This window comes from Pangasianodon hypophthalmus, chromosome 6 (genome assembly GCF_027358585.1).
Source record: "Pangasianodon hypophthalmus isolate fPanHyp1 chromosome 6, fPanHyp1.pri, whole genome shotgun sequence".
In the NCBI taxonomy this organism is placed as follows: Eukaryota; Metazoa; Chordata; class Actinopteri; order Siluriformes; family Pangasiidae; genus Pangasianodon; species Pangasianodon hypophthalmus.
The window spans coordinates 30,875,511-30,903,475 of NC_069715.1; the positions used below are offsets into that span (position 1 = coordinate 30,875,511).

Genomic DNA, 27,965 nt, shown 5'->3' on the forward strand with positions numbered 1-27,965 from the left:
AATTAGATTAAAATATTGTATTGTTTATTTCAGCAGCATGTGAGATGAACACGCAGTCCATCAGCGTGAACAAAAAAAAATCTATTAACATCCAACAATAAATATATGCACTTTGATCAGACAGGCCACTTCATAGGTGTACAGCTACTTAAACTAGCCCATGTGCTGTCCTGCATAAAGTATTGGCACCCCTCTACCTCAGTGAGCAGATATTATCCCAGTGGTGGTTTTGTTATTTTTCCCCTCAGTACAGCAGCAACGTGGGTGAACATCAAAAAATTAAAATGGGCACTGACTCTCACACACACACTCACACACACACACACACACACACACACACACACACACACACACACACACACGGTTAGCTATTAAACCTCACAGTCTCAGGGTTAACTTCAATAAGCTGTAGGAGAAACTTAGAGATGAACAACATGGAAATATTTCATTTGTCCTGCACAGTAAAAGTAGATTTGCATAATAATAAAAAAAAAAAAAACAGGCAATTTGCAAAACAAGAAACTTGGACAGAGTCATAAATATTTGAAACGATGCCTTCATATCCTTTAATTATTCCTGGCTTTGTACATTATGGCTGATGAACTTTTTAAAACCGTAAATGCAGTCATAAAAAACAGAATGAATTTCACAGCATGAAACACGACCTGGTTAATAGCTACGAGTCGCATCTAATGACCATCACATCACCAGCACTTCACTCCTGAACACACAGACACGGGGTTTTACAGCAGCTTCCACTAAAGTGCAACGTCAAAACAGCGTCGAAGGAAACATCCAGCGGAAGAAACAGAATGAAAAACGATCGAAGGAGACACATGAACACAGTTTCCACTGAACATAACGCAGTAATGAAACAGAACCATGCTGTGAATGTAAACATTTCCACATCAGCTTCATACAGTGTCCTTCTGGTAAACAAGCAGCAACAAAAAAATTAAAATTAAAATTAAAATTAAAACGAAGAAGCAACAAAATGATGTAATTTTTCTTAAAAAGAAGAACGTACATCAGCACATAATCCAAACTTGAACGAGTTCACAAGAGAAAAATGCAGGAAAGATTTAATAAACATGTGAAATATGCGATAATTTAGAATTTAATTAGAATAAAAGTGAAACAAATTAAATAAATCGTCACTCAGTTATACGTTACATCACATTATGAGATTTAACCCCCAGCACGTTGTTTTCATGGGCAGTACATTTATCTGCACAGTTTGTGCACCTGAGATTAAATGTCACTTTTTCGCGTGTAAACAAACGTCACACGCAAAGCGCCGGGAGCGATGACGTGCTGGCGCTGACTCGAGACGCCGAGGTTCACTTCCTGTTAAGGACGAGTGTCAGTTCTTTATTGTTATAACATCATCATAAATCATAAAATGTGATAAAATAATCTCAGCACACAGACTGTGAATCTCAACTCTCACAAGCTTTGATCTTCCGGCCCATGACGCAATAAAACCGTGATTCTTTCTGCATCTCAACGCTTTAATTTTATATTTAAACTTCATCCATCGCGCACAAAACGAGGCTGAAGGTCTCAGTGTTTGTTGTTCAGTGTTTATCAGAGAGATATGTTTGTTTACAGGTTTGTTTGTTTACAGCTTTGTTTGTTTGTTTAACGGAGGATTGTCACAAATTATTCCGTGACGTTTTGTTGAGACTCGAGTTGAAATAAATCACGGTGATGGTGATGTCATCGCGATACATGCGTGCCAGGTCGTCTGGGAGCGCCAGCATGGCTGCCAATCTCTCCTGGTCCATCTCTCCGTACTCGTTTGTCCCGAGAGCGTGGCGAATCAGGTGCGTAGCGGCGTTCAGGTCGAGTGCGGGCGTGGCGCGGGCGCGGCGCTGCAGCAGCAGCTGGTGCATCTGTCCCAGGCTGAGCTGGCGCTGGCTGGCCGAGACCGGAGCCTGCAGGTGGATGCCGGTTAAATGTTCCGCCACCAGCCGCACCGCCTCCTCGCTGTCCATCTCGTCCCACAGACCGTCCGACGCCAGGATCAGGAAGCGGTCCTGAGGGCGCAGGCGGTGATAAGTGATCTCGGGCGTGGCCTCGAGGTACGGCGGCGTGAGGTAATTAGGCGGCGCGTATTGATAAAGATTCAGCGCCTCTGAGTCACAGCCTCCGTTTTCTAACACGCTCTGCTGCAGCTCGCGGCTCCATTTAAACCGAACGTCTCCGAAAGCTCGCAGTGGCATCAACACGCCGAGCAGCCTGTCGTCCACGAGGACCGTCTGCCGCTCACTAGCCGGGTGCTGAGACAGCACTCGCTCCACTTCGGCTGCGTTGGTCGTGTTGTGATCCCGAGACAGAGGCAGCGCGCTCCAGCTCCCGTCGCTTTCCTGAACGCCGAGCACGGCTCGACAATCGCCAGCGTTCGCTACATGAATGCCTTCGGGTCCTACGTGAGCGAGACAAGCCGTGCACCCTGCGAAAGCCGCCTGGACCGCCGTGTTCCGCATCAGATCGCTCGCGAGTGGCACCTGAGCCTCCAGCGAAAGATCCGTGTCCAGGCGCTGGAAAGCATAGCTGAGGGCGTCGCTGGGCTTCATTCCGTCTCCGTGCTCTTCGCTGGCGAGCAGCTCCTGCCAGAAGACGCGCAAGTGATTGACGTATAGAGCGGCGGACTCGCGGTAGTTGTGGTCGTTGTGATGTTTGTACCACTGCAGAATCGGCGGGAACGGCCGTACCGTCTCCATCGAAGCCTCCAGATCCTCCAGGCTGGACTCTGACATCATCGCCACGGAAACATAATAAGGCAGACGCTCACTGACAACCTGAGCGCACGCGTGACCGCCGTGGCCATCAAAAACCCCAAACAGCATCCCCCGCGTCTGCAAGCAGGTGGCGCTGCTGCGTCTGTCCTCCAGAGGAGAATTCGCAGCGAGCTGATTGCTCTCGAACTTCAGCACGGGACTCAGACCTCCACGTCCATCAAACTCAGGAACTCGCACAGACTGCTCGTTAGCGCGCAGCACAGCGTCCACCTGCAGCCGGCTCAGCTGGAAGTCCAGCTCAGGTCCAGCAGAAGAGAGTCCATGTTCTCTGTTCTGACCCGAGTCTTGGCCTGACCTCCTTCCCCGAGACGAGCAGGACCGCGCCTGGACCAGCCGCACTCCGGAACGGCACACAGGACCGGCGTGAGGACCGGCGGAGAAAAGCGCTCGACCCGATTGGCCGAGCTGGAACAGGAGTCGTGTGCACATGTTTGATGTCATCACTGCCAGTGTGGGTGGAGTCTAAAGCACCTACATCTGAGAAAAAAAAAAAAAAAGCACAGAACATGATCACTTAACACCTCCTGATTCTTTTATATTTATTTATACTTTATATTTAAAGTAGTTAGAGATACATTACAACATAAACAGGACGTTAAGATTTATTTCCTAATTCAGTTTTGCTCATTTGGAAACCAAAACATTGCAAAACACTGCATCAAAAATAAGTTAATCATCTTCCCCTGAAGCGTAAAGCATCAGGAAACATGAATTCCGAGAATTCCGTGTGCGCATGCGCAGCAGTTTCCGGTGGTTTCCGTCATGCCCATATAAGTACTTCCGTTCTGTTTACAGCCTACAATTATTTACGGCCTTTTCTGTTAATATTAACGCAAATACACCATTAAAGAAAGATGTCTTGGTAAATTGTAACACATACCTGATTAGTATTTTAGCTGGCTATCATGCGAAAGCGCGATATTACACAGGAATTTGAAGAGAAATGGATTAACTCTCTCACTAACCCTAAAGTGCACTAAACACGAGTTATTAGTTCCCTTAGAGTCTTAGCATTGTTTATTTACTGTAGATTAGTAACTGCACGGATCTCCCTCACACAATTCCGCTGTGAATCATAAAGAAAGTATAATTTATTTATGTATTATTAATATTAGTGATGGGTTTGTAACCTTTAACCCAGCTCGCTGTCCACATTACATTACCTGGTTAACCATTACCCCACCTAGCTAGCTAGCTAACTCCACAACTACATTCCACCCACATATCCTGCCTATTTAGTCCATTTCTTCACACTGCTGTCGTTTAAATCCTTTGAAAATAGTTTTAAAAAACAAGCAAGACATAAAAATAAAATATTGGACTACCTGTGAAAATGAACGAATTAGTTAGCGAACCGGTTTCTGCGTAGCTTTCCGAGTGGGGCCGCGTTTGCTGCGCATGCGTACTTCCTAGAAGAGCATTCTGGGTAATGTAGTGTTGTACCCCGTTTTTTTTTTTAAAAAAAAAAAACTGAAGTCCCTTTAGCTAAATCTAAATAATTTTACGCCAGCGGTAATGAGCCAAAAAATATTTTTAAGCGCTTATATTTTCTATTAGAGTGTCTTTTTGATATTTTAGAAGTCATGTTTCTGGTTTTCACGATTTTTTTTGACGTCTGACGTGACGTAACTAACGCAGTGGCGGGAAAACCTGAGGTAAAGTTAGCATTAGCAAGCTATTTCACGCGAGCTAGCTAGTTAGCATCAATCCACTCAACGCTTTACATAGATGCTTTTAGAGTGGTTATTATAAATTTATTTAAATATAGTTAATTGTGTTTTATACTAATAATAATTTTAACTCCCGTAGTTTATTTATTGGAATTTATGCTTAGGTTTGTGATAAAATTGGTGTGTTAGTTGTACTAACTTATAAAGAGCTTAAATAGCTAACTTAACTACATCTTAGTTACATCTAAAAGTGTTTAATAACTACACATAACAAGCCAAATTTCTATTCAAATGAGCATAATTAGCTAGCAGTTAGATTTAAATTGTGATTAAAACTGCTGTAACTTGAATTGATTTGTTTGTATTTTGTTTTCTGAAGTAACAGCAGCGTCCACAATGTTAAACGGTAAGTTACTGATGTAAGAGAAACGAGTCGACTCTTTGAGCCGACTCACATATGACTTGTTTTTATTTTTTCTCCTCTTCTTTTTTTCCTTGCTAATTATAAGGTAAATTAACATTTCCCAAACCAGTTTCACTCATAATTGTGCAAATAATAATAATTACCCGTTAAAATATCGTAAAATTTAGATGGAATAATTTGTGAGCCAAAAGAGTCGACTCTTACTGGTGAGCTGAACTAAATGAACCGACTCACTAAAAAAACGCCAGAATGCTCATCACTAATCCAAATTTTTTAGTATTTTATGAAACTTGGAAGAGATATTCACTGTTTGGTTTAATAGTGGACCATCAAGGGACCAATTTAGTCAGCAGTCCATTTTATTTAATTTATTAATTCTTTTAAAATCACACGATTGCTACGTCATAGACAAGATCAGTGCACTTGCATTGCTTCTTTTTCATTACTTATACTCTTCTCCCTGTATATCAGGTTTAATTTCATGACCTTATGTCACTTTTTACAGCCATCAGGACTGATCTGCGCTTATTACTCGAGTGTCTGAAGTACCAGATGAAATGTCCGGCGTCTCAGAAACAAGCTCTACTCACCATCGTCTCAATCTGCCAACAGAACGGTCAGTTTTACACACTCTGAAATTCACACAGTCTCTCTTTCACACACACACACACACACACACACACACACACACACACACTGGGTCAGTGTTGGTTCCTCTGTGTTCAGCAGGTGAGAACGTGGAGTTCCTCAGAGAGATTGGAGGTGTGACGTTCATCTATAACCTGTCCAGAGCCAGCGATTACTCTGAGGTTAAAGAGACGGCTCTGTTCGCGCTCGGCTCTCTGGCTGAAGTTAACGGTGTGTATTTCTGCATTTCATTAAGACAGAAACGTCACCTGAAGACACTCAGTAGCACTGAGGTGCGTGTCTCGTCTCTCTGTAGAGAGCTGTAAGCAGAGCCTGTGCAGAGAGGAGATGTTCTGTGGCTTGGCCGACTGCATGGAACAGGAAGCGTCCCTCACGCTGAAGAGAGTGGCCGTGTACATGCTTTCTGTATTAGTTTCCAACAACAGTAAGATTTCCCCCGGATTGCATCATGCACAGTCCCATGAAAGATCCTGGAAAATATAAAAGCACTCATTTCCAGAACTCTGGCAAAGAGTGGAAGTTTAATCTGCTTCCTAATGCAAATCCTTTTTCATGATGAATTATTAAGAATTATTAAGAATGCTTAAAATAATAATAATACTAAAATAAATAAAGGCTTGATAACAAACTTTTCCTCAGCCACTTGTGTTTTAATCAGGTAGGATAATTTAATAGCTTGTTAACAATCTCAAAATAAACTCTAAATATATATTTTCTCCATTCCTGACCCTAGTGCTGATATCATGCCTACCTCCGTATGCTACTTTAATTCATGAAAATGTCCTTTTTTTATGTTTAGAACAGGGACAGAGCCTTGCTAAGACTTCTAGGTGTATTGATATCCTGCTCAACTTGTTCAGGTGCATAAACTTTACACTGCTTTAAATGAAAATGTTTTATAGATCCACTGTTTGTAATCATGATTAAACCTTTAAAGTAAACGTTAAAATAAAATTCAGAAGAGACCTAGACTTAAAAATGGAAGAAAAGTCTGTTTTCTCTTGATTTAAAATGTATTTAAGAGTATTAAAACTTTTTGTATAACTGAGACAAACAATAGTGAACTTAATGCTGAACACAATAATTACAAAGATTATTTTAGCTCTACCGTTGAAAATTATTTTTTTTGCTACTAGATCTTTGAGAACAGACAGTCTATAGCCGAGAGGTGAAGGCAGTGTAAAATCCTCTGTGTATTAAGTCTGACAGATGATTGGCTAAGCACACACGCGTTATAAGCATACTCACGCGGTGATGAGTGTGTGTTCTGTCCCACGCTGTGTTGTCAGGAGTACTTATCCCATGGCTGGAGGAACGATTGAGCTGCTGCAGCTGTGGACGTCAGTGTCCAGTGCTCTCTGTGGCTGTGTCAACAACCCCCAAAATGGTACACATGTACACACGTACTCGCACGTACACACACATACACACACGTTTTTCCATGAAAACTTTAAGTAAAACCCAATCATTCCACTAAAACTGGTCAGAGACGGGGCGGGGCTTATCTCAATAACAGCCAATAGGGTTTGAGATTCATTATGATAGAATTTATGATAATAATGTAAGTACCTTCTGCCACATTTGTTTAAAACTTTGAGAATCTACTGTATGCAGTTTTAAAGGTAATGTTAAATGCTCTCTTGTGGTTTACGAGGTGGCCAGGGAGGACTAATCATAAATTCATTAGCTAGTTCATCGGGAAAGTGAAAGCTCCTCCGGCTAAAAACTGTTAGCTAATGTGATGTAATAACGTTAATAATGTTATCTTAAACTGGTTAGGGTGTTCGTGTTTCCGTGCAGCTCCGTGTTTCCGATTCGGAAAGAGGAGTATTCCGTGTGCTATAGCTACAGCATCGAGGTGTGTAACACCACCGTGACGCGATTTATGCTTAAATGTACAGTAGCTTATATACCGATTGAGAATTTTTATTTTACAAAGTTCTATAAAGAGTAGAGTTTTTTTCTTTCTCTGGTTGTTGAACCTGCTTGTCTACTGAATTAAAGTCTAATAGCTAAATGTTAAAGAAAAGATCGTGTTAAACACACCATCGAAACATTCAGATTCTCCCAGATGTACAGGGTACAAGATTTTATTTTTTACATTTTTTTCTCCTGTGTGTTTATTTCTGTTGCAGAGGAGAACCAGAGTGCGTGCATGTGTCTGTTGCCTCTGGTCAAGGTGTGGCTCCAGCAGGTATCCGTGTTCGGGGCGGAGCTGGCTCAACCCGTCTGCTCCTTCATCGGCATGACGGTGGCGAATAACCGTGAGTGAAGAGGAAGGACGAGCATGACGTAATGCTGCATGAGTGCGCTCTGTAGTCGTAACTCGTGTGTGTGTGTGTGTGTGTGTTGATCCTCCAGCGTTTGTTCAGGAGTATTTTGCGTCAGTTGGAGGACTGCTCACACTCTCAGACGCTTTATCCAGTGCAGTTACTCAGTGCAGAGAGAATCCTGCAGCCTGTAGTCTCGCTGCCATGATTACCAGAACACTGTCTGCCTGCATCACTGACAACGGTATCACACACACACACACACACACACTTTAACCAAATCTCTCTCCACTGTATTTGTAATATGTGTGTATTTGGACCCGTTTACTCCAAACTCACTTAGTAAGGACATTTAAGGGCAGCTGTTGAACTCGGAAATATAAACACTGATGTGAAACGCGCGAGTATTTTTGGCAATAATGACCCTTTTCTCTCCGGAATGGTGCAACAGAACTATAATCCAGAGCCTGAATCCCGACAGCGCCACACCCACCTGTGACAGAAAGCCAAGAGAACAAAACTGGATGTGTTTACTGGGTGGGCGGGGCATACTCTCTCTCCCCTGTCAGTCATAGAGACACTAGCCAATCAGGGGTGCCTGTGAGCTCGTGTATGTGGAAGAGGGCGGATAGCAGTTTCCTCAGTGTGTGTTACGCCGCTCTGTAGCGCAACACTGTTTTTACACGTTACTCCTGGTAATGATGGTGTATTAACTCTTCACACTCTCTTCACGTGATAATCAGATTCAGCTCAAGTTCCCTTCATGAAAATTCCTCCAGTGATTATTCAATTTAACCAGCTTCTGGATTGTACGTGTAACACACGACTGAGTACAGTGAGCAGCTGGATAAATACTTCATCTTTTACTCTTTGCTGACTTCTTCCCAGTGATGTTGCTGAGATGAAACGTGCGTACGGTCTGCCTATGTTGGCTAGATGTTAGAGTTAGAGGTTCTGTCCTGTCGCTCTCATTTTCATGTAAATCTTTCTGGAGAGTCAAAAATACTACAATTTCACCGGAAGTAAGACGACTGAAGAATCACAACGCTAAGAGCCAGATTATCATAAAAGAGATGCGCGAAGACAACTTCGTCTAAACATTCTAATGTATACGTGCGAAGGACACACTCAAGCCTATATAGATGTGTGTAATATATGAGAATTTATTGATAAAGTTAAGCTTCTGTGTGTGCCACACACACACACACACAGGATAACTTTAAGTGTGTGACGTGTTTGACTGTGTTTCTCAGAGGCTTTTGCACCTGTGCTGTCTGAGCTGACGTTGGTTCCAGACCTCCTGCTGTTGCTGTCCAGCCCAAACCTCAGTCCACGAGACCAGCTGGCCGTGGTGTTGACACTCGGGCGCTGCACCGACGCGTGTGGTGAGACTCTGCCTAACATCTATTGTCTTTTGTAAAGATGCTGAACAAACTAAATGCTAATGTTAAAGATTTTTTTGTCTTGTGTCTGTGTAGTGGAGCATCAGTCTCAGCTGTTGCGGGGCGGAGGACTGCCTCTGATGATCTCTCTCCTGACTGAAGCGAATGATGAGGAAGTCAGAAAGGCAGCTACCTTTGTACTGCAAACATGTAAAAATCTCAGTGAGTTGTTTTCCTTTTCCTGTTTAAAAGCTATCCATCTCTGTCATTATTTCCCAAATCATTATCTCCTCTCTGTCTCTGTGCAGCTGGATCTACAGCAGGTCAGAGTGTGGAGTCTGAGCTGCAGAGACACCGTCAGTCCGCCTGGGAAATCCAGCAGAGAATTCAGCAGCTAGAAAGACGGCAGTTGGTGTGTGTGTGTGTGTGTGTGTGTGTGTGTGTGTGTGTGTGTGAGAGAGAGAGAGAGAGAGAGAGAGAGAGAGAGAGAGAGAGAGATCGTGTGACATTGATAACTCTTGATGATGTTGGAGAAAGTTAGTTTGTGGCTGTGTGTGAGTTTCTCAGGACGATTTGGGAAAGGATGTAGAAAATTCTTCAGCTCAGCCCACGGAATGCAGAGAGGAATTGTGGGAAGACTCCGTGGTGCGAAGGTCCAGAGGTGGAAGCCGAGTGTATGAGGAGGAGTCGTGGAGAGAGGACATTCCACTGAACTTCACATCACCTACACAACCTCCACCTGAGCCAGTCTCAGCGCAGGGAATGGGAGAGCCAATGGTGCATATACATCACATTTACGACTGAACCTAATGAGTAAAGTTTAAATATCAGTGAAACCGCAGTGTACAAAGTCTTAAATTGTCAAAAACTAAGCCCTAATAGTTATTTTAGTTTTAAATTCTAACTAACATTTAATGCTTGAATACTTGATACTTAATACTTAATATAATACTTCAGTACTTGAGATATATATATCAAGTACTGAAGTATTTTATTTATATATATATATATGTGTGTGTGTATATATATATATATATATATATATATATATATATATATATATATATATAAAATATGTTTGCTAATAGATAATTTTTTTTATGTATTGTTTACATAAATAATATTTAACACTGAAAAGGAGCAGAAAAAAATCTATAAATAAATTTTAAAATTTTATATGAACATTTTAACATCAGCTGCTTCCAGAGTTTATTTTTGTTATGTTAGAAAGTTGTTACAAAATATTACATGCAATATTTAAAAAAAGTGTAATTTATCACAATATCAATATTATATCACCATGTTGCCTAGCAACATCTGGACCACATACAGCAGACATGCTAGACAATGTTTGTTACATGTGAATTATTTTGAAGTATTTTTTAATGATTGGTAAATGAATAGTACATGTCCAGTGTTACACTGGGTTTAAAATAGCATTTGAAAGTAAGTGTGTGTGTATGTGTGTGTGTTTGCAGCAGCATGTTCGAAGACAGATTGTTAAAGACTTTGATAAGTCAGTGAATCCTTTCCAAAAAGGAAACGGAGAACAACAGCGACTGGCAGAGAAGGCGACAGGAAGTAGTGTAGCAGAACAAAGTGAGCAACAAATGAGAAGAGAGAGTGAGATGAAAAGAGGGATGGAAGAAATGGAGAGAGGTGAAACAGATGAAACAAACCTCAGCAGAGACAGAAGCAGAGATGAGCTGGGACATGAAAACCCTGTCAGCGCCACACACACCAAGCTACAGGCAAAAGACAGAGATGCACGCAGGTAGGACCTTATTAAACCTAAACAACTAAACACAAGCTTCTTCAGGAGTAACCGGTATTTTCAGTCAAAATTACGTTAATTATAGTAATTTATCATTCTAATTACAATATTCAGACTAACCTACATTTATGAAACCGAAACCCCTCCCAATACATTATACGAATACGAATACGCCCAATACATTACATCATAACCGAAACCCCTCCCAATACATTACATCATAACCGAAACCCCTCCCAATACATTACATCATAACCTAAACTCCTCCCAATGCATTACGTCATAACCGAAACCCCGCCCAATACATTACATCATAACCGAAACCCCTCCCAATACATTACATCATAACCAAAACCCCTCCCAATACATTACATCATAACTGAAACCCCTCCCAATACATTACATCATAACTGAAACCCCTCCCAATATATTACATCATAACCAAAACTCCTCCCAGTACATTACATCATAACCGAAACCCCTCCCAATACATTACATCATAAACGAAACCCCTCCCAATACATTACATCATAACCAAAACTCCTCCCAATACATTACATCATAACTGAAACCCCTCCCAATACATTACATCATAACCAAAACTCCTCCCAATACATTACATCATAACTGAAACCCCTCCCAATACATTACATCATAACCGAAACCCCTCCCAATACATTACATCATAACCGAAACCCCTCCCAATACATTACATCATAACCGAAACCCCGCCCAATACATTACATCATAACCGAAACCCCTCCCAATACATTACATCATAACCGAAACTCCTCCCAATACATTACATCATAACCAAAACTCCTCCCAATACATTACATCATAACCAAAACTCCTCCCAATACATTACATCATAACTGAAACCCCTCCCAATACATTACATCATAACCGAAACCCCTCCCAATACATTACATCATAACCGAAACCCCGCCCAATACATTACATCATAACCGAAACCCCTCCCAATACATTACATCATAACCGAAACTCCTCCCAATACATTACATCATAACCGAAACCCCGCCCAATACATTACATCATAACCGAAACCCCGCCCAATACATTACATCATAACTGAAACCCCTCCCAATACATTACATCATAACTGAAACCCCGCCCAATACATTACATCATAACCGAAACCCCGCCCAATACATTACATCATAACTGAAACCCCTCCCAATATATTACATCATAACCGAAACCCCGCCCAATACATTACATCATAACCGAAACCCCGCCCAATACATTACATCATAACCGAAACCCCGCCCAATACATTACATCATAACCGAAACCCCTCCCAATACATTACATCATAACCGAAACCCCGCCCAATACATTACATCACATAGCCCATGATCCTGAGCTTTCTCTGAGTTAAAGGAAATTAAAAATGCAGTACAGAATTATTTCTTTATGAAACAAACGTCTTCTCCATTAAAACAACACAAAATGTGGAAGTGTTGCATGTGATACAGCAATCAGAGACATATCAGTAATGTTTATAATCTCATGAATAAAAGTCCTAATCAGTCACACTTTTACTAATAACTCACATATAACTCTCTATAACTATCTCTATAACTCTATATAACGTTCTATAACTGTAAAGAGTGTGTGTTTGTCTCTGCTTTTCTCACGTTATCCCTCACTCTCTCAATCACTGCACTGATATATTTTTGTTCTGTTTTTGTTGGGTTTCAGCCCAGATATTTTCAAACATCCTGCTCCCATGAAGAGAAGCCAGCAGACTCTGTTTCGCTCGGACGGTACACGCCAGTCTGTCTAAAACCTTTCCAGACTCGAATCAACTCTGTAACAGTCCGAGAAATCATCAGCCTCTGATGTTAAAGCAGTTTTCTGTAAAATTTTGAAATGAAATGAAGAGTAGTGTTTCTCTGAGGCTGATGTTCAGTGTTGTTTGCTCTGCTCAGATGAGCTGTCTGTGTGCTCTGAGCTCCTGGATAGTGAGATTGAGAGGATTCTCATCACTCCAGCTGCGTGTAAGCCCAGCAGGCTACGCTGTGCAGGTGTGTAGTCTTAACGTCAGTTTTAACCCAATCAGAAAAACCAGAAAAGGAAAATGAGAGAGTAGTTTAAACATCCCTGATGTATTAGTAAGGTCCTGGGAAAAAGGTCTTTTAAATTTGGTCTTTTTAGAGAGTTAGATTGCATAGTTTTGTGAGCTGAGGAGAAAGTACGCTAACGTAGGCGCCTGTACTTTAACCTCACAGTTCAAGTGTTTGTTTAAAATCACAACTCATTTGGATAGTTATAGAGTCACATGACCACTAAAGTTTAGCAAAGGTGCATAAAGTCTGTGTTCACACTGAAGTGACACAAACCCGATTTTTTGTCTTAAGCCGGCTTTACACTGTATGATCTCCGGCCCGATTTTGCTGTTACAGGGACAGTTGCACATCGTAGAGGATGAAATTAGCTCAGGAGTTGAGATCAGTGCTCTTCTGGCAGTGTCAGAAAATCTTGATTAAAATCTCAGAGTGTGAGTGCTGACATGTTATGACACGTGTCTAAAATCCACCAATAGGAGGACGACAGAGGATGATACAGAACTCACGGGGAAGCTACAGATACGGTAGAATTAAAAGGAGAGCGGTTTGTTAAATTGCGGCAGCAGAGAGAACGTTTCTGTAACGACTCATCACAGATATATCATGACAGAACAAAGAAGGATGCGACACCGAAAGAAATAGAGAATGAATTACAGCTTCCAGATACACTGTATGGCCAAAAGTTTGTGCACCCCTGACCATCACACCCATATGTGCGTGTTGAACGTCTCATTCCAGATTTATTCCCCGTGTGTTTGCTGTTATAATGAGCTCCACTCTTCTGGGAAGCTTTCCACTAGATGTTGGAGCGTGGCTGTGGGGATTTGTGTTCATTCAGCTACAAGAGCATTAGTGAGGTCAGGCGCTGATGTTGGGATGTCGAGGAGGTCTGGGGTTCAGTCGGTGTTCCAGTTCATCCCAAAGGTGTTCAGTGGGGTTGAGGTCAGGGCTCTGTGCAGGACACTCGAGTTCTTCCACTCCAACCTTCACACACCATGTCTTCATGGAGCTCGCTTTGTGCACAGGGGCATTGTCATGCTGGAGCAGGTTTGAGCCTCTTAGTTCCAGTGAAGGGAAACTGTAAAGCTACAGCACACAGATAGAAGACCTTCTATACAATTGTGTGCTTCTGACTTCTTGGATACAGGCTGAGGAAGAAGCACATATGGGTCTCAATCCTGTTACCCAGCTACAGTTATTATTTTATTTTGTTTTATTTTACTGGGAGAATCAGATTGAAGTAAAAACCTGTTTGCAAAGCTGGAAATCGGATTAGATCTTGGTTTTTGGTGGGCTTAGGTGTTGAATTATGCTGTTCTTATGTTATTCTTATGCTGTTTTCATAAAGTCCTTAATATCTGAACTTTGGTTATATTCTATTTGGGATTTGAAATAATTTGTCAGTAAGAAGCCATTAGAGGTTGCAATGTCCTGGGAAACGATTTTCTATAAAGAGCAGGAAGTCTGCAATTAATGTCTTTAATAGAGAGTAAACACCCATTAAACATTCAGCTTTAAAAATAACCCCTTAAAAGCTTTCATTCTTGCACTCATGTTGTCTCTCGATGCTCCGTGACTTCGAGGAAGCACACTATGGAAGGTTTCTGTCCAAAAGTTTAGAACAATTTCTTGCATATTTCAAAAGAAAATGCAAATTATGCAAATTTCTCTCTAAATATTTAAATAGTGCTTCTTTTTGAATTCATGTTTATATTTATAATTTGCATGATTACATGTGGATCAAGTCTGTCTGGTTTTTTGGTCAGGGTGTGTGAGCGGGGTGGATGAGGTGAACAGCAGGTCAGTGGGTGTGGTTCTGCGCGGCTGTAAGAGTCGGTGCGAGTTCCACATGGTGCTGCAGAGAGCTGAGGATCGTCTGAAGAGAAGCCTGCGTATCGATGGGGTCGCGCACACGCGCGGTCACGATCACACACGTGACTGTGGAGACAGAGACACGTGTTCTTCAGAAACAGTCTCCAAACACACAGTGAGAGAAAGAGAGGGTCGCGTAAACAGACCGAGCCGCAGAGACGCTATGAGGTGTAAGAGTCTAATTTAGGGAGAAAAATCTTTCCCCAGAATTTTCCAGAAAGTTATTTAGTGTAGCTATAAATGAAAATGCCAGTTTCTTACATGAGCTGTCTGTGTGCTACTTTCCTGCCCACAACGTTTTCTTCTTTCTCTCAATATCCTGTTCTGTAGCGATAAATCTCACTCCTCTGAAGAGATCGGGTGAAACTCAGGGCAAGTTGAGTTTGTTTTTCTTTATGAACCGACACTTTTTATTAATATTTAGAAGATTTATTGAGTTATGATGTTAACAGTGAGTTGGCTTAGTGTGTATTATGTAGTCTTTAGAGCAGGGGTTCCCAAATCTTTTGGACAGATGACCATAAATGGACATTATGAATTTTCTGTCACCCCAAGCCAATTCCACATTTCTAATATAGGACTACTGTAACATTTGAACATTTTATTATGTCTGTAACATACGTAAGTGTAACGTAAGTGACTAAAAACCAAAGGAGTATTCCTCACACTGATTTACCAGACTAGAGGGAAGTGTTGTGGTGGTGTTATAGGAAAATGATCCACGTCATGCCAAGCAGAGGAGTCTGGTTTATACTTGGTGCATGAGTTTGTGTGTGTGTGTGTGTGTGTGTGAAGGAGCAGCAGTAACATGAGCAGCATTATTCACACACTCGCTGCATATCTTACATACATCCAGAAAGCCACCAGATGCACGTCAGAGCCAAAAACATTCCTGTCCATCAGGTTTCCTGGTCGAACTCTAAAATATTTAGACAAGCTTTACAAGCTTTCCGCTGTTGTCGTGATTGTTGTCATGAGCTGCATCTCAAATCACAGACTCTGACCTTACATTTAAAAGTGTTACACAAAGCAGAGCTTTCAGTCAGTATGAAGGCGAGGCGAGAGGTTTTTAAAACTCAAACACTAACTCTAACAGGAACCCCGGTTAGCGTTAGTACTCAGTGAAGGTTTAGAATAGTACATAAGTATGTGATTGAGACACGACGCTTGTTTGTGTAGTGGAGGTTGAAGAACATTTTGTATTTTTTGTCCATTTTTTTTGCTACTGCAGCGTGTCATTATAGCGAGAAGAGTAAAATAATACATACGCTATTAATTTAGCCCATAAAATCCATCTTCAGTATTTCTAATCTAAGTTGTAAAATAAATGAATGAAACAGAAGAGGAGATTGTGAGTTTCTCTCGTGACCACATTTGTAAATAAAGTGACTGTAGTTTGGGAACCCCTGCATTAGAGTCTTGTTTTTGTGCTAAGGCTCTTCTTTTTTCTTCATAAAATGGGAAATTTTTGATTTGGGAAAAGTACAGATATTTTATTGCCAAAGTAAGACCCAAGGCCTGATGTGCTGAGCGGTTTACCCTTACCTGGTGTAAAGGTGACACATTCTGCACAGAAACCTTGCGTGTTATGTACAAAGTGGGTGTACAAGCCTAAAAATGCCTAAAACACTCTCCCATAAATTATAAATATTATAATATAAATAAAGTTTTATTTTGTTGCACCACCTTTATCTGCTTATTTCTTCCTCTTCCTCCTTCTCAGGTTCAGACGTGGAAAACAGACATGTGTCCAGTCTCCGAAAACCAGGGTGCGATGATGGAAAGCAGAGTGTAAGGAGTGTTTAATTAGAATATAGTGTATCTACCTGTATTACACAGGGGAGTCATTAAAAAGTTCTACCTTTCCACCTTTAGTTTCAGGCAGATGAGAACCTGGGCTGTGTGTGTGTGTGTGTGTGTGTGTGTGTGTGTGTGTGTGTGTGTGTGTGTGTGTGTGTGTGTGTGTGTGTGTGTGTGTGTGTGTGTGTGTGCATTAGTGTGACTGTCACTTGTGGTTCTGTTGAGCAGTTAGTGAATTACAGAGATTGTACAATGCCATTATTTTACACCCTATGTAGTGAGCATGCACAGTGAATAGAGGCCGTTAAGGGTTTGGTTTTGCTTGATAAAGATCCCAGATTGTCCATTTTGTCCATTTTAAGCCACTTTTGTTGCTTAAGTTCATTCTGTTAATATCCTCTAATGCATTTTTTAATACTAACTAATTTAAATGCAGTTTTGCGTAAGAGTAACTCTGGTTCCAGTCCTCAGGTAGGCACAGAGACAGGAAGGACTATTCTGTAGATGAGCTGAAGTACCTCAGTGAGGGCGTGAGACGTTTTGGTCACTCCTGGAACACTATACTGTGGGCGTATCCCTTCCAGCAGGGACGCACAAACGTAGACCTGGCCAAGAAATACAGGCGAGACTCACTGACCAGCACATTTTATATCATCATCACGCACAGTGTAACCGGATTGAGGCATCTGTAGATTTTTATTCCTTAATAAGTGAATGATTTAAAAAACCTTGAACCCTGACTGTAGTTTTCCGCTTGATAGATTCAGTGCTGAGCAGGAAAGGATTAGAATTATGGAAAGTGGAAGAAGAAAACAAGTAATTATCTTTCCTTTATTTTATTTATTTATTTTTTTTGCAGAAAGCTACAGCAGGGCTCAGCGCCGTCCCCAGACCTCATAACACAGGAATCTGCTGAACAGAGAGTTCATTAAAGAGACAATGCGGTCTGTACAGTCTGTACTGTTAATGTGTAAACAGCAGATCAGCCTTTAATGCAGAAAGCTGAAGCTGTTACTTACAAAGAGTTTATTTAGTGTTAGTGCTGACTAAAATACTGGATATTTGTTATTATATTGAAAGAAAGACGAGTTTATTATTTTTAACTTATGTTTGATTAAAGCTGAATGTAAATCTCACTCTTGATATATTCATGAAATAAGACTGGACTGCTCGTGTGAGCCAAACAGACTCCTACAAATGGGATTCGTTGTAGTTCATTAGCATACAAAGCTGTTACTTCAGCTCTTCACTGACACGCGTCCTCGGACAGAGAGAGGCTCATACACTGGGCGAGAGAATACAGTAATAAACTGTCTGAGTGCTGAACGTTTCTCAGCGCTGCTCCGGTGTCGTTCTGAGTTCATGCCTGTGTTTTTGTTTTCTTTGCCATGTGCTTTTGTTTCTGTTCTAGTCCTGTCTCCGCCCCTCTGCCGTCTTATTGGCGTGTTACTTGATTGTGTTCTGTGTTACACCCTTAATTAGTTTGTCTCTGTACACCCTGCTGTTTGTTGCTTTGGCTTAAAGTCTTATTGTGCATTTATGTGTCTGTGAGTTAAACACACCGAGTTGAGTCACGATTCTTAGAATCTCTCAGTACTCTTACATGGAAATCTCATTACATTCTGTCTGTGCATGTGCGAAGTTTTTTTTTTTTCTTCTTCTTTTCTGTGCGCTGAGACTCCACATCTTTCCCAGATATCCTTGGCTTTGTTCCACGTATTTCCTGAAACTGTTCAGTCATGGGATTGTTGAATGTAGCTTATAAAAATACACTCGGAGAAGATTTACACCACTGAGTTTAATGAAATTTTGCAACTTTTTCAGCAACACAATAGCTGCTTGTCGAGATATAAAGCAGATTACACGTTTGAGGGATGCGGCTTGTTTTTCTCTCGAGTTTGCGTTTTACATCCAGTGCTCGTTCAAGCCTAACACTATTACTGCTTGCACAGAATATATTTTTATTAACACTTAAATCAATAACCTCATTAATTATTAATTACTCTCTCTCCACTGTTTGTGCTTATTGTCCATTTACCAGTTGTCTTCTCTCAGCACACAAACATGGTTATATAAGTTCACTGACCGTGCTGACAGTCACGTTCACCCCCTGATCCACATCTCCCAGGGCAACCAAAGGGTCAAAGTTCATAGTTGAGGGTTCAACACTTGCTCAGTCAGAGGTTCAGCTGGTGCCTATGCATCATCCTGATTCATATACACCAGCAGCTCCTCAGTGTCAGATACCTCCTGACCAGAAACTGCTTCATTCTCCACTGACGAAGCCTCAACATCTCCAACTGCAGCTTCTGCACCATGCTCAGGAGCTTCTGGAATGCTCTGGTCCTCTGTGGTTAAAGGCTCACATGGGATGGGGGCGGGGTCTGCTGGAGATTCAGGGATGGAAACCTCAATTTTGGTTGAAACCTCTTGGGAAAAACCCGTCAGTGAGTCATGCTTGGCTTCAGGGTCTGGAGCTGCAGCCACCAGCTCTGTCGGATCCTCCACACTGACGGATGCCATCTTGGGTTTCACGATCTCCGTGCTTTTGTTTAGAACATCTTCAGGTTCTTCACTAACAGCAGCTTGTGTGGTTAAATCTCTGGCTGTGATGTCCACCTGAGGAGCCTCTTCTGCAGGCATGGTGTCAGCCTCAGCCTTAGGATCATCACATTTCTGCTCAGAAGGAGCTCCAGCTCCATTGCTCTTCCTCCGACTTGGCTTCGCTCCCATTCTTTTCACTGGAAAACATCACACCACAAGTGAATTTTGGTCATTACACATCTGACAGGTTTGAAGAAGCGATTGCTTTATACACCACAGACCATGTGTGCTAAAACACAGACTCAGCGCTTAAACTATAAACAGTATAAAACTGCTGAAACGTCAGATTTATTCAATAAGCACATTTCCCTCGTTATAACAAAAACTGGAGCAAGCATACTAAAATTCTCCCGCAGTTTTCCATTGGCAGAAGCTTGCATCCAGAATATACAATCGAAGCACAGCTAAGCTTTAAGGATTAATCTTCTCACTGAGCAGCAAACCATAAACTTTCTGGCATTTCTGAGACTGGACCCCACAACCTTCCGACCACTTTAACCACGTCGCCAACAACGTCCTTTTGTGACTCAGAGTCCAAACAGGACTTTCAACCAGAAAGAAGAAATTTCAATAGATAAATAAAAATGCATTCTCAAAGTTTTCTGAGCAACGCAGCCAACAGGAAGTGACCTTGGCAACCAGATCAGAATAAACACACATCCATTCCCTGTGTTTGAGTTACGGGAAGTAGGGAGCAGGTGAATGAGCATCCACAAACAAAGATTTGCTATGTTTAATTTTAAAAGCTTTGGAAAAGTGTTGCGTTTAAATACCTTCATTTCCAAAAAATCCTCAGGTTCTATTATCCTAGTTGCTAAAGTTTAAAGTTTGAGCCTCTCCTGCATTTCCGCTTGTTGAGTAACGTGCTAGAGCTCCTGTGTGAGAGGTTCTGAGGCTCTGAGCCTGTGATCAGAAGGTTGTAAGTTCAAATCCCAGGAGTGTCAGAGATCCACTGTTAACCCTGAGCTGTTAGATTGGATTGTGTCGCTTCCCAATTAGACGTTACTTTGGATTAAAAACATCTGCCAACATTAATAAAAGAAAATAGACTAGAAAACATCCAGGAACATCAAAAAGTCATTTATTAGCACAAATGATGTTGGTGTGAAATGTTTTAAAAACTATCCCATTAACACAGTGTTCACTGTGTTCAGAACCCTGAAGGAAACATTTAAAGATTCTGTGTAGAAGCCTTACAACAATGTGTTTTTTTTTTTTTTATTAAAAAACAATTAAGTAGAGTAGAACCTTTCTGTAAACTAAGAACCTTAATTATCCAATGAACACTTAAAGAATCCTCGTTCTAAAAGTGTACTGAATTGTCGTTAAAAAAAATTCAGAACCCGTAAGTGTTCTTTGTCTCTGTGAGCAAATATTAAAAGCGTCACAGTGTGTTTTCTTATCAGAAAGCGTTGAGGAGAATTTTTTAGGACGTTAAGAACTCTTAATTAACACTTAAAGAACCATGGAAGACATTTGAAGAACCTTCTTTTTTTTTTCCTAAAAATGTTCACTCAAAAAATTCTCTTAAGGGTTCTTCAGTTTCTCCTCTGAGGGAACCATTAAAGGTTCTGTGCAGAACCCTACAACAGAGTGCTTTACCTTCAGAAAGAGTTCAAAGTAGGACTCTTTTTGGGAAACTAAGAACCCAATAAACAATTCAAGAACTCTTGTTTCTATGTACTAATCTTCTTAGTATTTAGAACTTCTCAGAAGGTACATGCTTAGAAAAAAAAAATGGTTCTTCAAGAGTTCTTTGGAAAATTAGCCTACTAAATGGGTTCTACTTGGAATCCTTTCTGAACAATTAATTACAATTAAAATTGCAATTAATAATTAATACCTCATTTACATTATTATTAAATAAATATATAAATTATAATGTTTTAATGTTCTTTATTTATAAAAACATCACACTCTTCTACACAGAATCTTTAAGGAGTGTGTATAAAGTTGAATAGTTTTGCTCAGTGAAGATGCTGTAACATTAAGTATACAGTGTAGGACGTTTAAACAGAGCTCTCAGATAAACGTGTGATGCCTTTGGGCTACAAGTTAAACTGCTGGTTTGTGTCTTTAGTGAAACAGGATCAGGACAAAGAGAAGACGAGATCCAGCACATGACTCAAAACCACGGAATACTCTTACGGTAACTCGTTTTCCTATTAATTTACTGTTTAATGCTCTAACACACTGTCTCCCGGCTCTCTGTTACACCTTTAACATTAATCCAAAACAACCAGCATTCACATTTACCCCCGTTTTACCCCACATTTACTCACCTTTTTCCCTGAGCGGAAATTTTCAGTAACTCTCAGTGTGTGTAACGGAGAGACTGAGCGCAAGGAGGCGGAGCTCTTCTCTTCTCTCCTCTTCTTTTCTCTCCTCTTCTCTTCCCTCCTCTTCCCTTCCCTTCCCTCCTCTCCTCTTCTCTTCTCTCCACCTTTTCCTTTCTCTCCTCTTCTTTTCTCTCCTCTTCTCTTCCCTCCTCTTCCCTTCCCTTCCCTCCTCTCCTCTTCTCTCCTCTCCTCTCCTTTTCCCTTCTCTTCCCTTCTCTTCCCTTCCCCCCTCTCCTCTTCTCTTCTCTTCTCTCCTCTTCTCTCCTCTTCCCTCCTCTTCTCTTCCCTCCTCTTCTCTTCCCTCCTCTTCTCTTCTCTTCCCTCCTCTTCCCTTCTCTCCTCTCCTCTCCTCTTCTCTTCCCTCCTCTCCTCTTCTCTTCTCTCCTCCTTTTCCTTTCTCTCCTCTTCTCTTCCCTCCTCTTCCCTTCTCTTCTCTCCTCTTCTCTTCTCTTCTCTTCTCTCCTCCTTTTCCTTTCTCTCTTCTTCCCTCCTCTTCTCTCCTCTCCTCTTCTCTTCTCTCCTCTCCTCTTCTCTCCTCTCCTCTCCTCTTCCCTTCTCTTCCCTCCTCTTCTCTCCTCTCCTCTTCTCTTCTCTTCCCTCCTCTTCTCTTCTCTTCTCTCCTCTTCCCCTGGTCCTGATGAGAGAAACGCCCTTCTCTTCTCTTCCCTTTACTTTACACATCACCAATCCTTACTAACGCATCACAGAACAGTAAATAGTATGTAGGATAAACTAGAGCTAGACATACATGGTGCATTATTATTACTACACACTAATCTGTTCAGTACACTACATTAGGATGCGTGTTTTTGTGTCTAAAGTTTCATAAGAATCAAATGAAAATGTTTTTATTAACATTCATAACATTATATATGTTTTATATAATTTACTCATTGAACCATAATCTTTAAAGTTGACGTTATAAAGTGTTTTTGTGATTAAATGGTATCCTTTATATTATATAAGTGTGTGTGTGTGTGTGTGTGTGTGTGTGTGTGTGTGTGTGTGTGTGTGTGTGTGTGTGTGTCGCCCTCTAGCGGCAAAACTGTTACAATTTTTAACTCTCCTCATTGTTGGTCATAATAATAACTCAAAACTCTTAATTTAGTTATTATGAATGAACTTAATGTTTGGACTTAAGGCTTATGTGTCGCTACATCATTATTTATAGAAATATATACAAATCTAAACATATTTGGTGAATATTCACCAGTTTGAACCTTAGTAATTCTTAAATGTTTATATAAATTTTCCTCAGTGCAAAATGAAATAAAAGTAATAAAGAAAGAGAGAAAGAGAAAATTTGGTAATTTCTCAGGTTAGTGACCGACATGAGAGATACTGTACATTCTGGCCATAAACACAGAGAGTGAAAATTAAAAATTAAATCTAAATGAATCTATCAACCTCTGACCCATTCATCCATCCATCCACTCTCTCTCTCTCTCTCTCTCTCTCTCTCTCTCTCTCTCTCTGCTAGGTTTAAAATGATAACCACCTAAACATACACCAAAAAAGAAAACAAACAAAAAAAAAAAACTGGAACAGAAGCAAGTTTTAGACTTCAACATTGTGTGGAAAAAATATAAGGACATCTCTACCTGTAAAAAAAAAAATAAAATAATAATAATAATAATAAATAAAACCAGATGTGTTTATTTAGCGTAAATGCTTTAATTTAACATTCACCTGTCTTTGTGCGACATCAGAGCTTTCCGAACTACAACACGAATAAACAGACATTTTAGTAAATTCTCTAAATCTAACATCACAGTGATGTCAAACTCTGATCACGTTCACTGTAGTCACCGATGAATAATCAGCAGCTTAACACTTTTCAATATGTCCAGGATATTTTATACAGTTTTTAAATTCTCTATGATGATAAAACTAGTCTGTACACTGACAGATTTTCTACACACACAACCTCTGGAGAGAATTCTCCATGACACACCTTCGTCACAGTCGGAACTTTTTGTTCCATAATACACACCTTCTGTACTGTACTTGTGAATTATTGCACAGCACATGACCTGGCTATGATCAGACTATAAAATACATCACACACACACACACACACACACACACACACAGAGCAAACAAAGTTCTTCAATGACTGTAATATATATATGCACATGATTTCACTGAATGATTTACTCGTGTGTGTGTGTGTGTGTGTGTGTGTGTGTGTGTGAGACGGCAGTTCTGAAACTGTACAGAATGAAACTGTGTTATCGCTCAGGCTGAAATATTTCACTGGGTCATTGTTACATAACAGAATAAAAGCCAAAGAACAATTCACATCATATCAGTCACGGAATGGATCATTCATGTTAGAAATGCAAAAAAAAAAATTCCTGAAATGTGAAAGGTGCCTTGAGTTTTAGTGCATAAAAATATAACACACACATATGTCTGTTTTTATAATACACACTTCAGATAAAACAATTAAATTAACATAAGTTCACGTGCATGAGCAGGAAAAAATATAACATTACTATATGTTAGAAAATATACTCCATTTGTTTTAATCTTACTCCTACCTGTTTGCTAATAAATGCCCTTTATCTATCTATCTATCTATCTATCTATCTATCTATCTATCTGTCTATCTATCTATCTATCTATCTATCTATCTATCTATCTATCAAATGTGCATGTTAAAGTTTAATATCAGGTTATTTATTCTGTACACATCAAAAACATTAATATAACTTACGCAGCAGAGGGATAAAAACATTCCAAATAAAATACAAAAAAAAAAGGTGCCTCATATTTTATTTTTAACACGTATACAGCCAAACTCAGTCTGCTGTTATCTTTAAATACTTCATTCACACACGGTATCCACCTCAGAGCCGTAATCAGAGTCGGCGAATTCAGTTCAAAAGTTACGTCAGTATTTACACGGGGAAAGTTGCTGGTATTCAGAGTCGGGTTACGCGGCTGTTTCTGAGCTCCACATTCAGGTTATTAAAATCGCCTGCGTGTAGTTCACGCCTCTGAGGTTGGAGTTTTTCACATATGCGCCTGCTTTACTCCTGCTAATCGCTCGAGCTGATATCACACAGGAAATATCAACTTCAGGTCAGAATCATGCGTAACTGAGACACGCCTCTGTTTTAGACAAACTCCGCCCCATGTGTTACTTCTGAATATCGCTGCACTGCAAATAATGATCTCTACGCAACAAAAAATATCTTGAACATGGCCAAAATTTAACTAATATTTCTCTTTCTTTGTTTTTAAACAAATATCACATTATTAATCCTATTTCTAGATATTTTTACTCAATTATAGTGCGACTCAAGCTTTAAATGATCTTATTCTATTCGCAGATCACTGATAACTTACAAGTATAATGTATGACTTATTTCAGGTGTTTATTTCTAGGGTTAGAAGAGTTTTTAATTAGTAAATATGTCTAGAAATGGGCTTAATGGTTTTCTATTTGTTATATAACAATCTCATAATGAGAAATATTAAATAACTTTTCCTTTATTGAAGAAATCTACACTTCCTAAGAGATCATTTAAGTCCGAGTCTGAATTCCGATGTGTGTAATTTCAATATCTATCACAAATTTGAAATAAGTTTTGCCACCTTGAGACTCAAAAGTTCATGCAGATGTAATAAATCACCAAAGTGTCATTTTCATCAGATCCCTCCAGTATGATTAAGAAGTGCTCTGCTTCTTGCATTGTGAGTTCATTTGTGCTTCATGAATGTAACTAGTCTCTGGATGTCTGATATTAATTTAATTCTCTCCACTTCCTGTTTCCTCTGCATCGTTTCTCAGCGATTGGTCAAAGAAAGCTCGGTGTGTGTAGGAAAGCAGAGGCATTCTCTCCCCGAGCACGGCTTCTCGGAAGTTACGGCGTCTCCAGGCATAGACGATGCTGTTGAGGAAACCGTGTAGAGAGACTGACACAGCCTGACACACACACACACACACACACACACACACACACACACACACAGAGCGTAAGTCAGCTGAACTCACCATCACATCTCAGTCATACTGCTGTGACTCAGAACAGTAAAGTATGACTTATAACAGTAATGAAAAAGCAGAAGTTTCTGATATTTTAAGGAAACACACACCTGTATGATGAAAAGAGGAAACAAACTCTCCGTCTCAGAGCAAGCGAACGAGAAACCAATCAGCACAAGAGCTGGAGAGAGAAAAAGAGAAAATTCTGAATCATAACCAGTTCTAGGTGTGACTGTCCCTGGGGGCGTGTCCTCGTCACTTTCATTAGGGATAAATTCACACATTTACAGTTTATTTTGATTTAATTTAATTTGAATGTATTTGTTTCTGTAAAGCTGCTCTGTGACAATGTCCACTGTTAAAAGTGCTATACAAATAAAATTGAATTGAATTGTACTTTATGGACGTTTAGTCTGTTTAAAATCTTTTGTTGATCCACGCTTTGTAAAAATATCAGTTTAGTCATATCCGTGTTGTTAGTTTCTCAGAGTGTTAATGATCAGTAACCACTGCAGACATTTACACACGTCATGTTTACGGACTTTGTGCTTATAAATACAAGCAAGAAAGTATTAATTCATAACCATAAACAAAGACGTTTAAAAGAATTTTTTTCTCGCATTTCATATAAACAACATTTTAATAAAGCAGCTTTACAGAGATCCAGATATAGATTTAGAGTTAGATCTCTAATGAGGAAGCCAGAGGTGAAGAAAAACTCCCTGAGATGATATGAGGAAGAAACCTTGAGAGGAACCAGACTCAAAAGGAAACCCATCCTCATCTGGGTGACACGGAGAGTGCGATTATTAATCATTCCTCTTCTACAAGTGTGTACTGTACCAAGCTTTGAGATGTCTACAGTAGGAAGTAATTATTTTTATGCAGTATTGTGGTTGAATTTTTGCTCATTCCTTTCAGGAAGTCATCTTCAGTTCCCCAAGATCACGAGGCTTCCTCTGATGGACCAGCGAATCCGATGTCCTTATTGTTCACTGTGTAACTGCTGTTGCTGCTGCTTTCAGGTCGTCCTGCAACTCTTTCTGAGCGACTCTGTGTGTGTGTGTGTGTGTGTGTGTGTGTGTGTGTGTGTGTGTGTGTGTACACACTCACCCGGAGTCCAGCAGAGGACGATGACGAGGATCATGTACCTGGCCGAGGACCAGATCCTCTCTGCTCGCCTCGCACCACCCTGGTCATAACGCCTCAATTTGACCTGGAGCCTCCAGTACATCAACTGCAGAGCGACAGAGACATGGCCGTGCAAAAGTTTGTGCACCCTCCGGAATTTAAATAAATTAATATTAACTATGCACTAACACACTAACAAGATATTCAGATGTCAAAGATTTTCCTTCAATATTATTAGCTCAAAGTGGTATATTAACACTAAAAATTAAAAATATATATATCAGTTCAAAAGTGTGTGTGTGTGTGTGTGTGTGTGTGTGTGTGTGTGTGTGTACTCACAGTACAGCAGATGAGGACAGACAGCACACTTGTAAAGGTGAAAATCTTGATATACTTAATATGTTTTAAATCCTGTTTAAGACACAAAATGGGGGGAAAATCATCAGATAAAATATTTATTAATGAATATAAACATAAATGTTAATACATGTTAATGAGGCTGTGTGTGTGTGTGTGTGTGTCATATACCACAGTGGAACAGACTTCATTATCATCGATGTGCAGGTGGAGGAACAGAATACAACTGCAACAGAACACAGAGTAGAGTCACTCACACACACACACACACTCACACACACACTGTTTGTACACCCCTAGTTATACTGTAGAAGGTCTTCATTTTCACTATTTCCTGAGAAAAGTTTTAAACAATCCTTTTTTTGTATTTAAAATTCTTGACAGTTTTCCTGATGAAGCTCTGCACATTCTCTTCATCTTCTCACCCAAATAACCCGAGCTCCTCAGCTCCTCACTGCTTCTCCTGAGTTCTACATGAAAACTACGTGTTTGAGGGAAACGATTCTTTTTAAGTAAAAAACAAAAAAATAAAAACAAACGGAATTTTTATTCAGTATTTACATTAGCTTGTCTTGTGTTAAACTAACCCTAACTAATCTATAGGGTTCTGTGGTTTGTCTGTTAAAGACTTTTTGTAAAACCCCACAACATGCTTTCCAAGTAGAACCTCATTAAATCTTCTAAAGAACCCTCGAGAAACCCTTTTCTTTAAGAGTGCGAGAAGTGTTTTTTTGTTTGTTTGTTTTTTTTTCCATCTGCTCATTTATTAATAGCAAAAAAATATTAGCATAAAATTTATAATG

General features: G+C 40.2%; 3 protein-coding genes and 1 long non-coding RNA gene across 9 annotated transcripts in view; 2 read left to right on the forward strand and 2 right to left on the reverse strand.

Annotated features, from left to right (window-relative positions):
* Positions 1-540: 540 nt before the first annotated feature.
* pdp2 (putative pyruvate dehydrogenase phosphatase isoenzyme 2) lies at positions 541-6,946 on the reverse strand. 5 transcript variants are annotated; one of them, XM_053234747.1, is made up of 4 exons: positions 6,795-6,946; positions 5,795-6,016; positions 5,489-5,500; positions 541-3,281 (listed from the first exon to the last, which is right to left on the reverse strand). In XM_053234747.1, exon 4 carries the CDS (start codon positions 3,243-3,245, stop codon positions 1,656-1,658), a length of 1,590 nt encoding a protein of 529 aa, XP_053090722.1. In that variant the 5' UTR covers positions 3,246-3,281; positions 5,489-5,500; positions 5,795-6,016; positions 6,795-6,946; the 3' UTR covers positions 541-1,655. The 5 variants fall into 5 exon arrangements, with proteins under 5 accessions (XP_053090722.1, XP_053090721.1, XP_053090720.1 ...); XM_053234746.1 differs by lacking the exon at positions 5,489-5,500; XM_053234745.1 differs by lacking the exons at positions 5,795-6,016; positions 6,795-6,946 and having other exon boundaries at positions 5,385-5,500.
* On the forward strand, positions 5,242-18,510 carry terb1 (telomere repeat binding bouquet formation protein 1). The gene is made up of 20 exons (XM_053234749.1): positions 5,242-5,514; positions 5,628-5,756; positions 5,842-5,970; positions 6,346-6,406; positions 6,836-6,933; positions 7,682-7,810; positions 7,908-8,060; positions 9,070-9,201; positions 9,295-9,420; positions 9,507-9,610; positions 9,766-9,975; positions 10,677-10,972; positions 12,698-12,762; positions 12,928-13,023; positions 14,832-15,107; positions 15,268-15,313; position 16,189; positions 16,661-16,728; positions 17,213-17,359; positions 17,597-18,510. Exons 1-20 carry the CDS (start codon positions 5,388-5,390, stop codon positions 17,667-17,669), a joined length of 2,466 nt encoding a protein of 821 aa, XP_053090724.1. The 5' UTR covers positions 5,242-5,387; the 3' UTR covers positions 17,670-18,510.
* A 963-nt stretch (positions 18,511-19,473) lies between these two features.
* Positions 19,474-27,965, forward strand: part of LOC128318515 (uncharacterized) — an 8,783-nt gene continuing 291 nt past the window's right edge. The window contains exons 1-4 of one of the 2 annotated variants that reach the window (XR_008301887.1): positions 19,474-21,490; positions 26,700-26,943; positions 27,147-27,181; positions 27,339-27,965. The exon at positions 27,339-27,965 is cut by the window's right edge and continues 291 nt beyond it. This is a non-coding gene — a long non-coding RNA (uncharacterized LOC128318515). The remainder of the gene's footprint in view (positions 21,491-26,699; positions 26,944-27,146; positions 27,182-27,338) is intronic. The other variant, XR_008301888.1, reaches the window with a different exon arrangement.
* si:dkey-30c15.2 (uncharacterized protein LOC558938 homolog) overlaps positions 23,335-27,965 on the reverse strand; it is a 12,173-nt gene continuing 7,542 nt past the window's right edge. Inside the window, exons 8-12 of the mRNA XM_034305116.2 lie at positions 27,334-27,388; positions 27,145-27,216; positions 26,788-26,911; positions 25,785-25,855; positions 23,335-25,614 (exon numbers count right to left, since the gene is read on the reverse strand). Coding sequence (XP_034161007.2) covers positions 25,438-25,614; positions 25,785-25,855; positions 26,788-26,911; positions 27,145-27,216; positions 27,334-27,388 — 499 coding nt within the window. The 3' untranslated portion in view covers positions 23,335-25,437. The remainder of the gene's footprint in view (positions 25,615-25,784; positions 25,856-26,787; positions 26,912-27,144; positions 27,217-27,333; positions 27,389-27,965) is intronic.

Bases quoted from the DNA above. Each gene is read 5' to 3' on its own strand.
- pdp2 (XM_053234746.1), bottom strand. From the start codon at position 3,245: ATGACATCAAACATGTGCACACGACTCCTGTTCCAGCTCGGCCAATCG.
- terb1 (XM_053234749.1), top strand. From the start codon at position 5,388: ATGTCACTTTTTACAGCCATCAGGACTGATCTGCGCTTATTACTCGAG. The intron at 5,757-5,841 runs GTGTGTATTTCT...GTCTCTCTGTAG, and splicing joins CTCTCTGGCTGAAGTTAACG to AGAGCTGTAAGCAGAGCCTG. The intron at 9,611-9,765 runs GTGTGTGTGTGT...TGAGTTTCTCAG, and splicing joins AGCTAGAAAGACGGCAGTTG to GACGATTTGGGAAAGGATGT.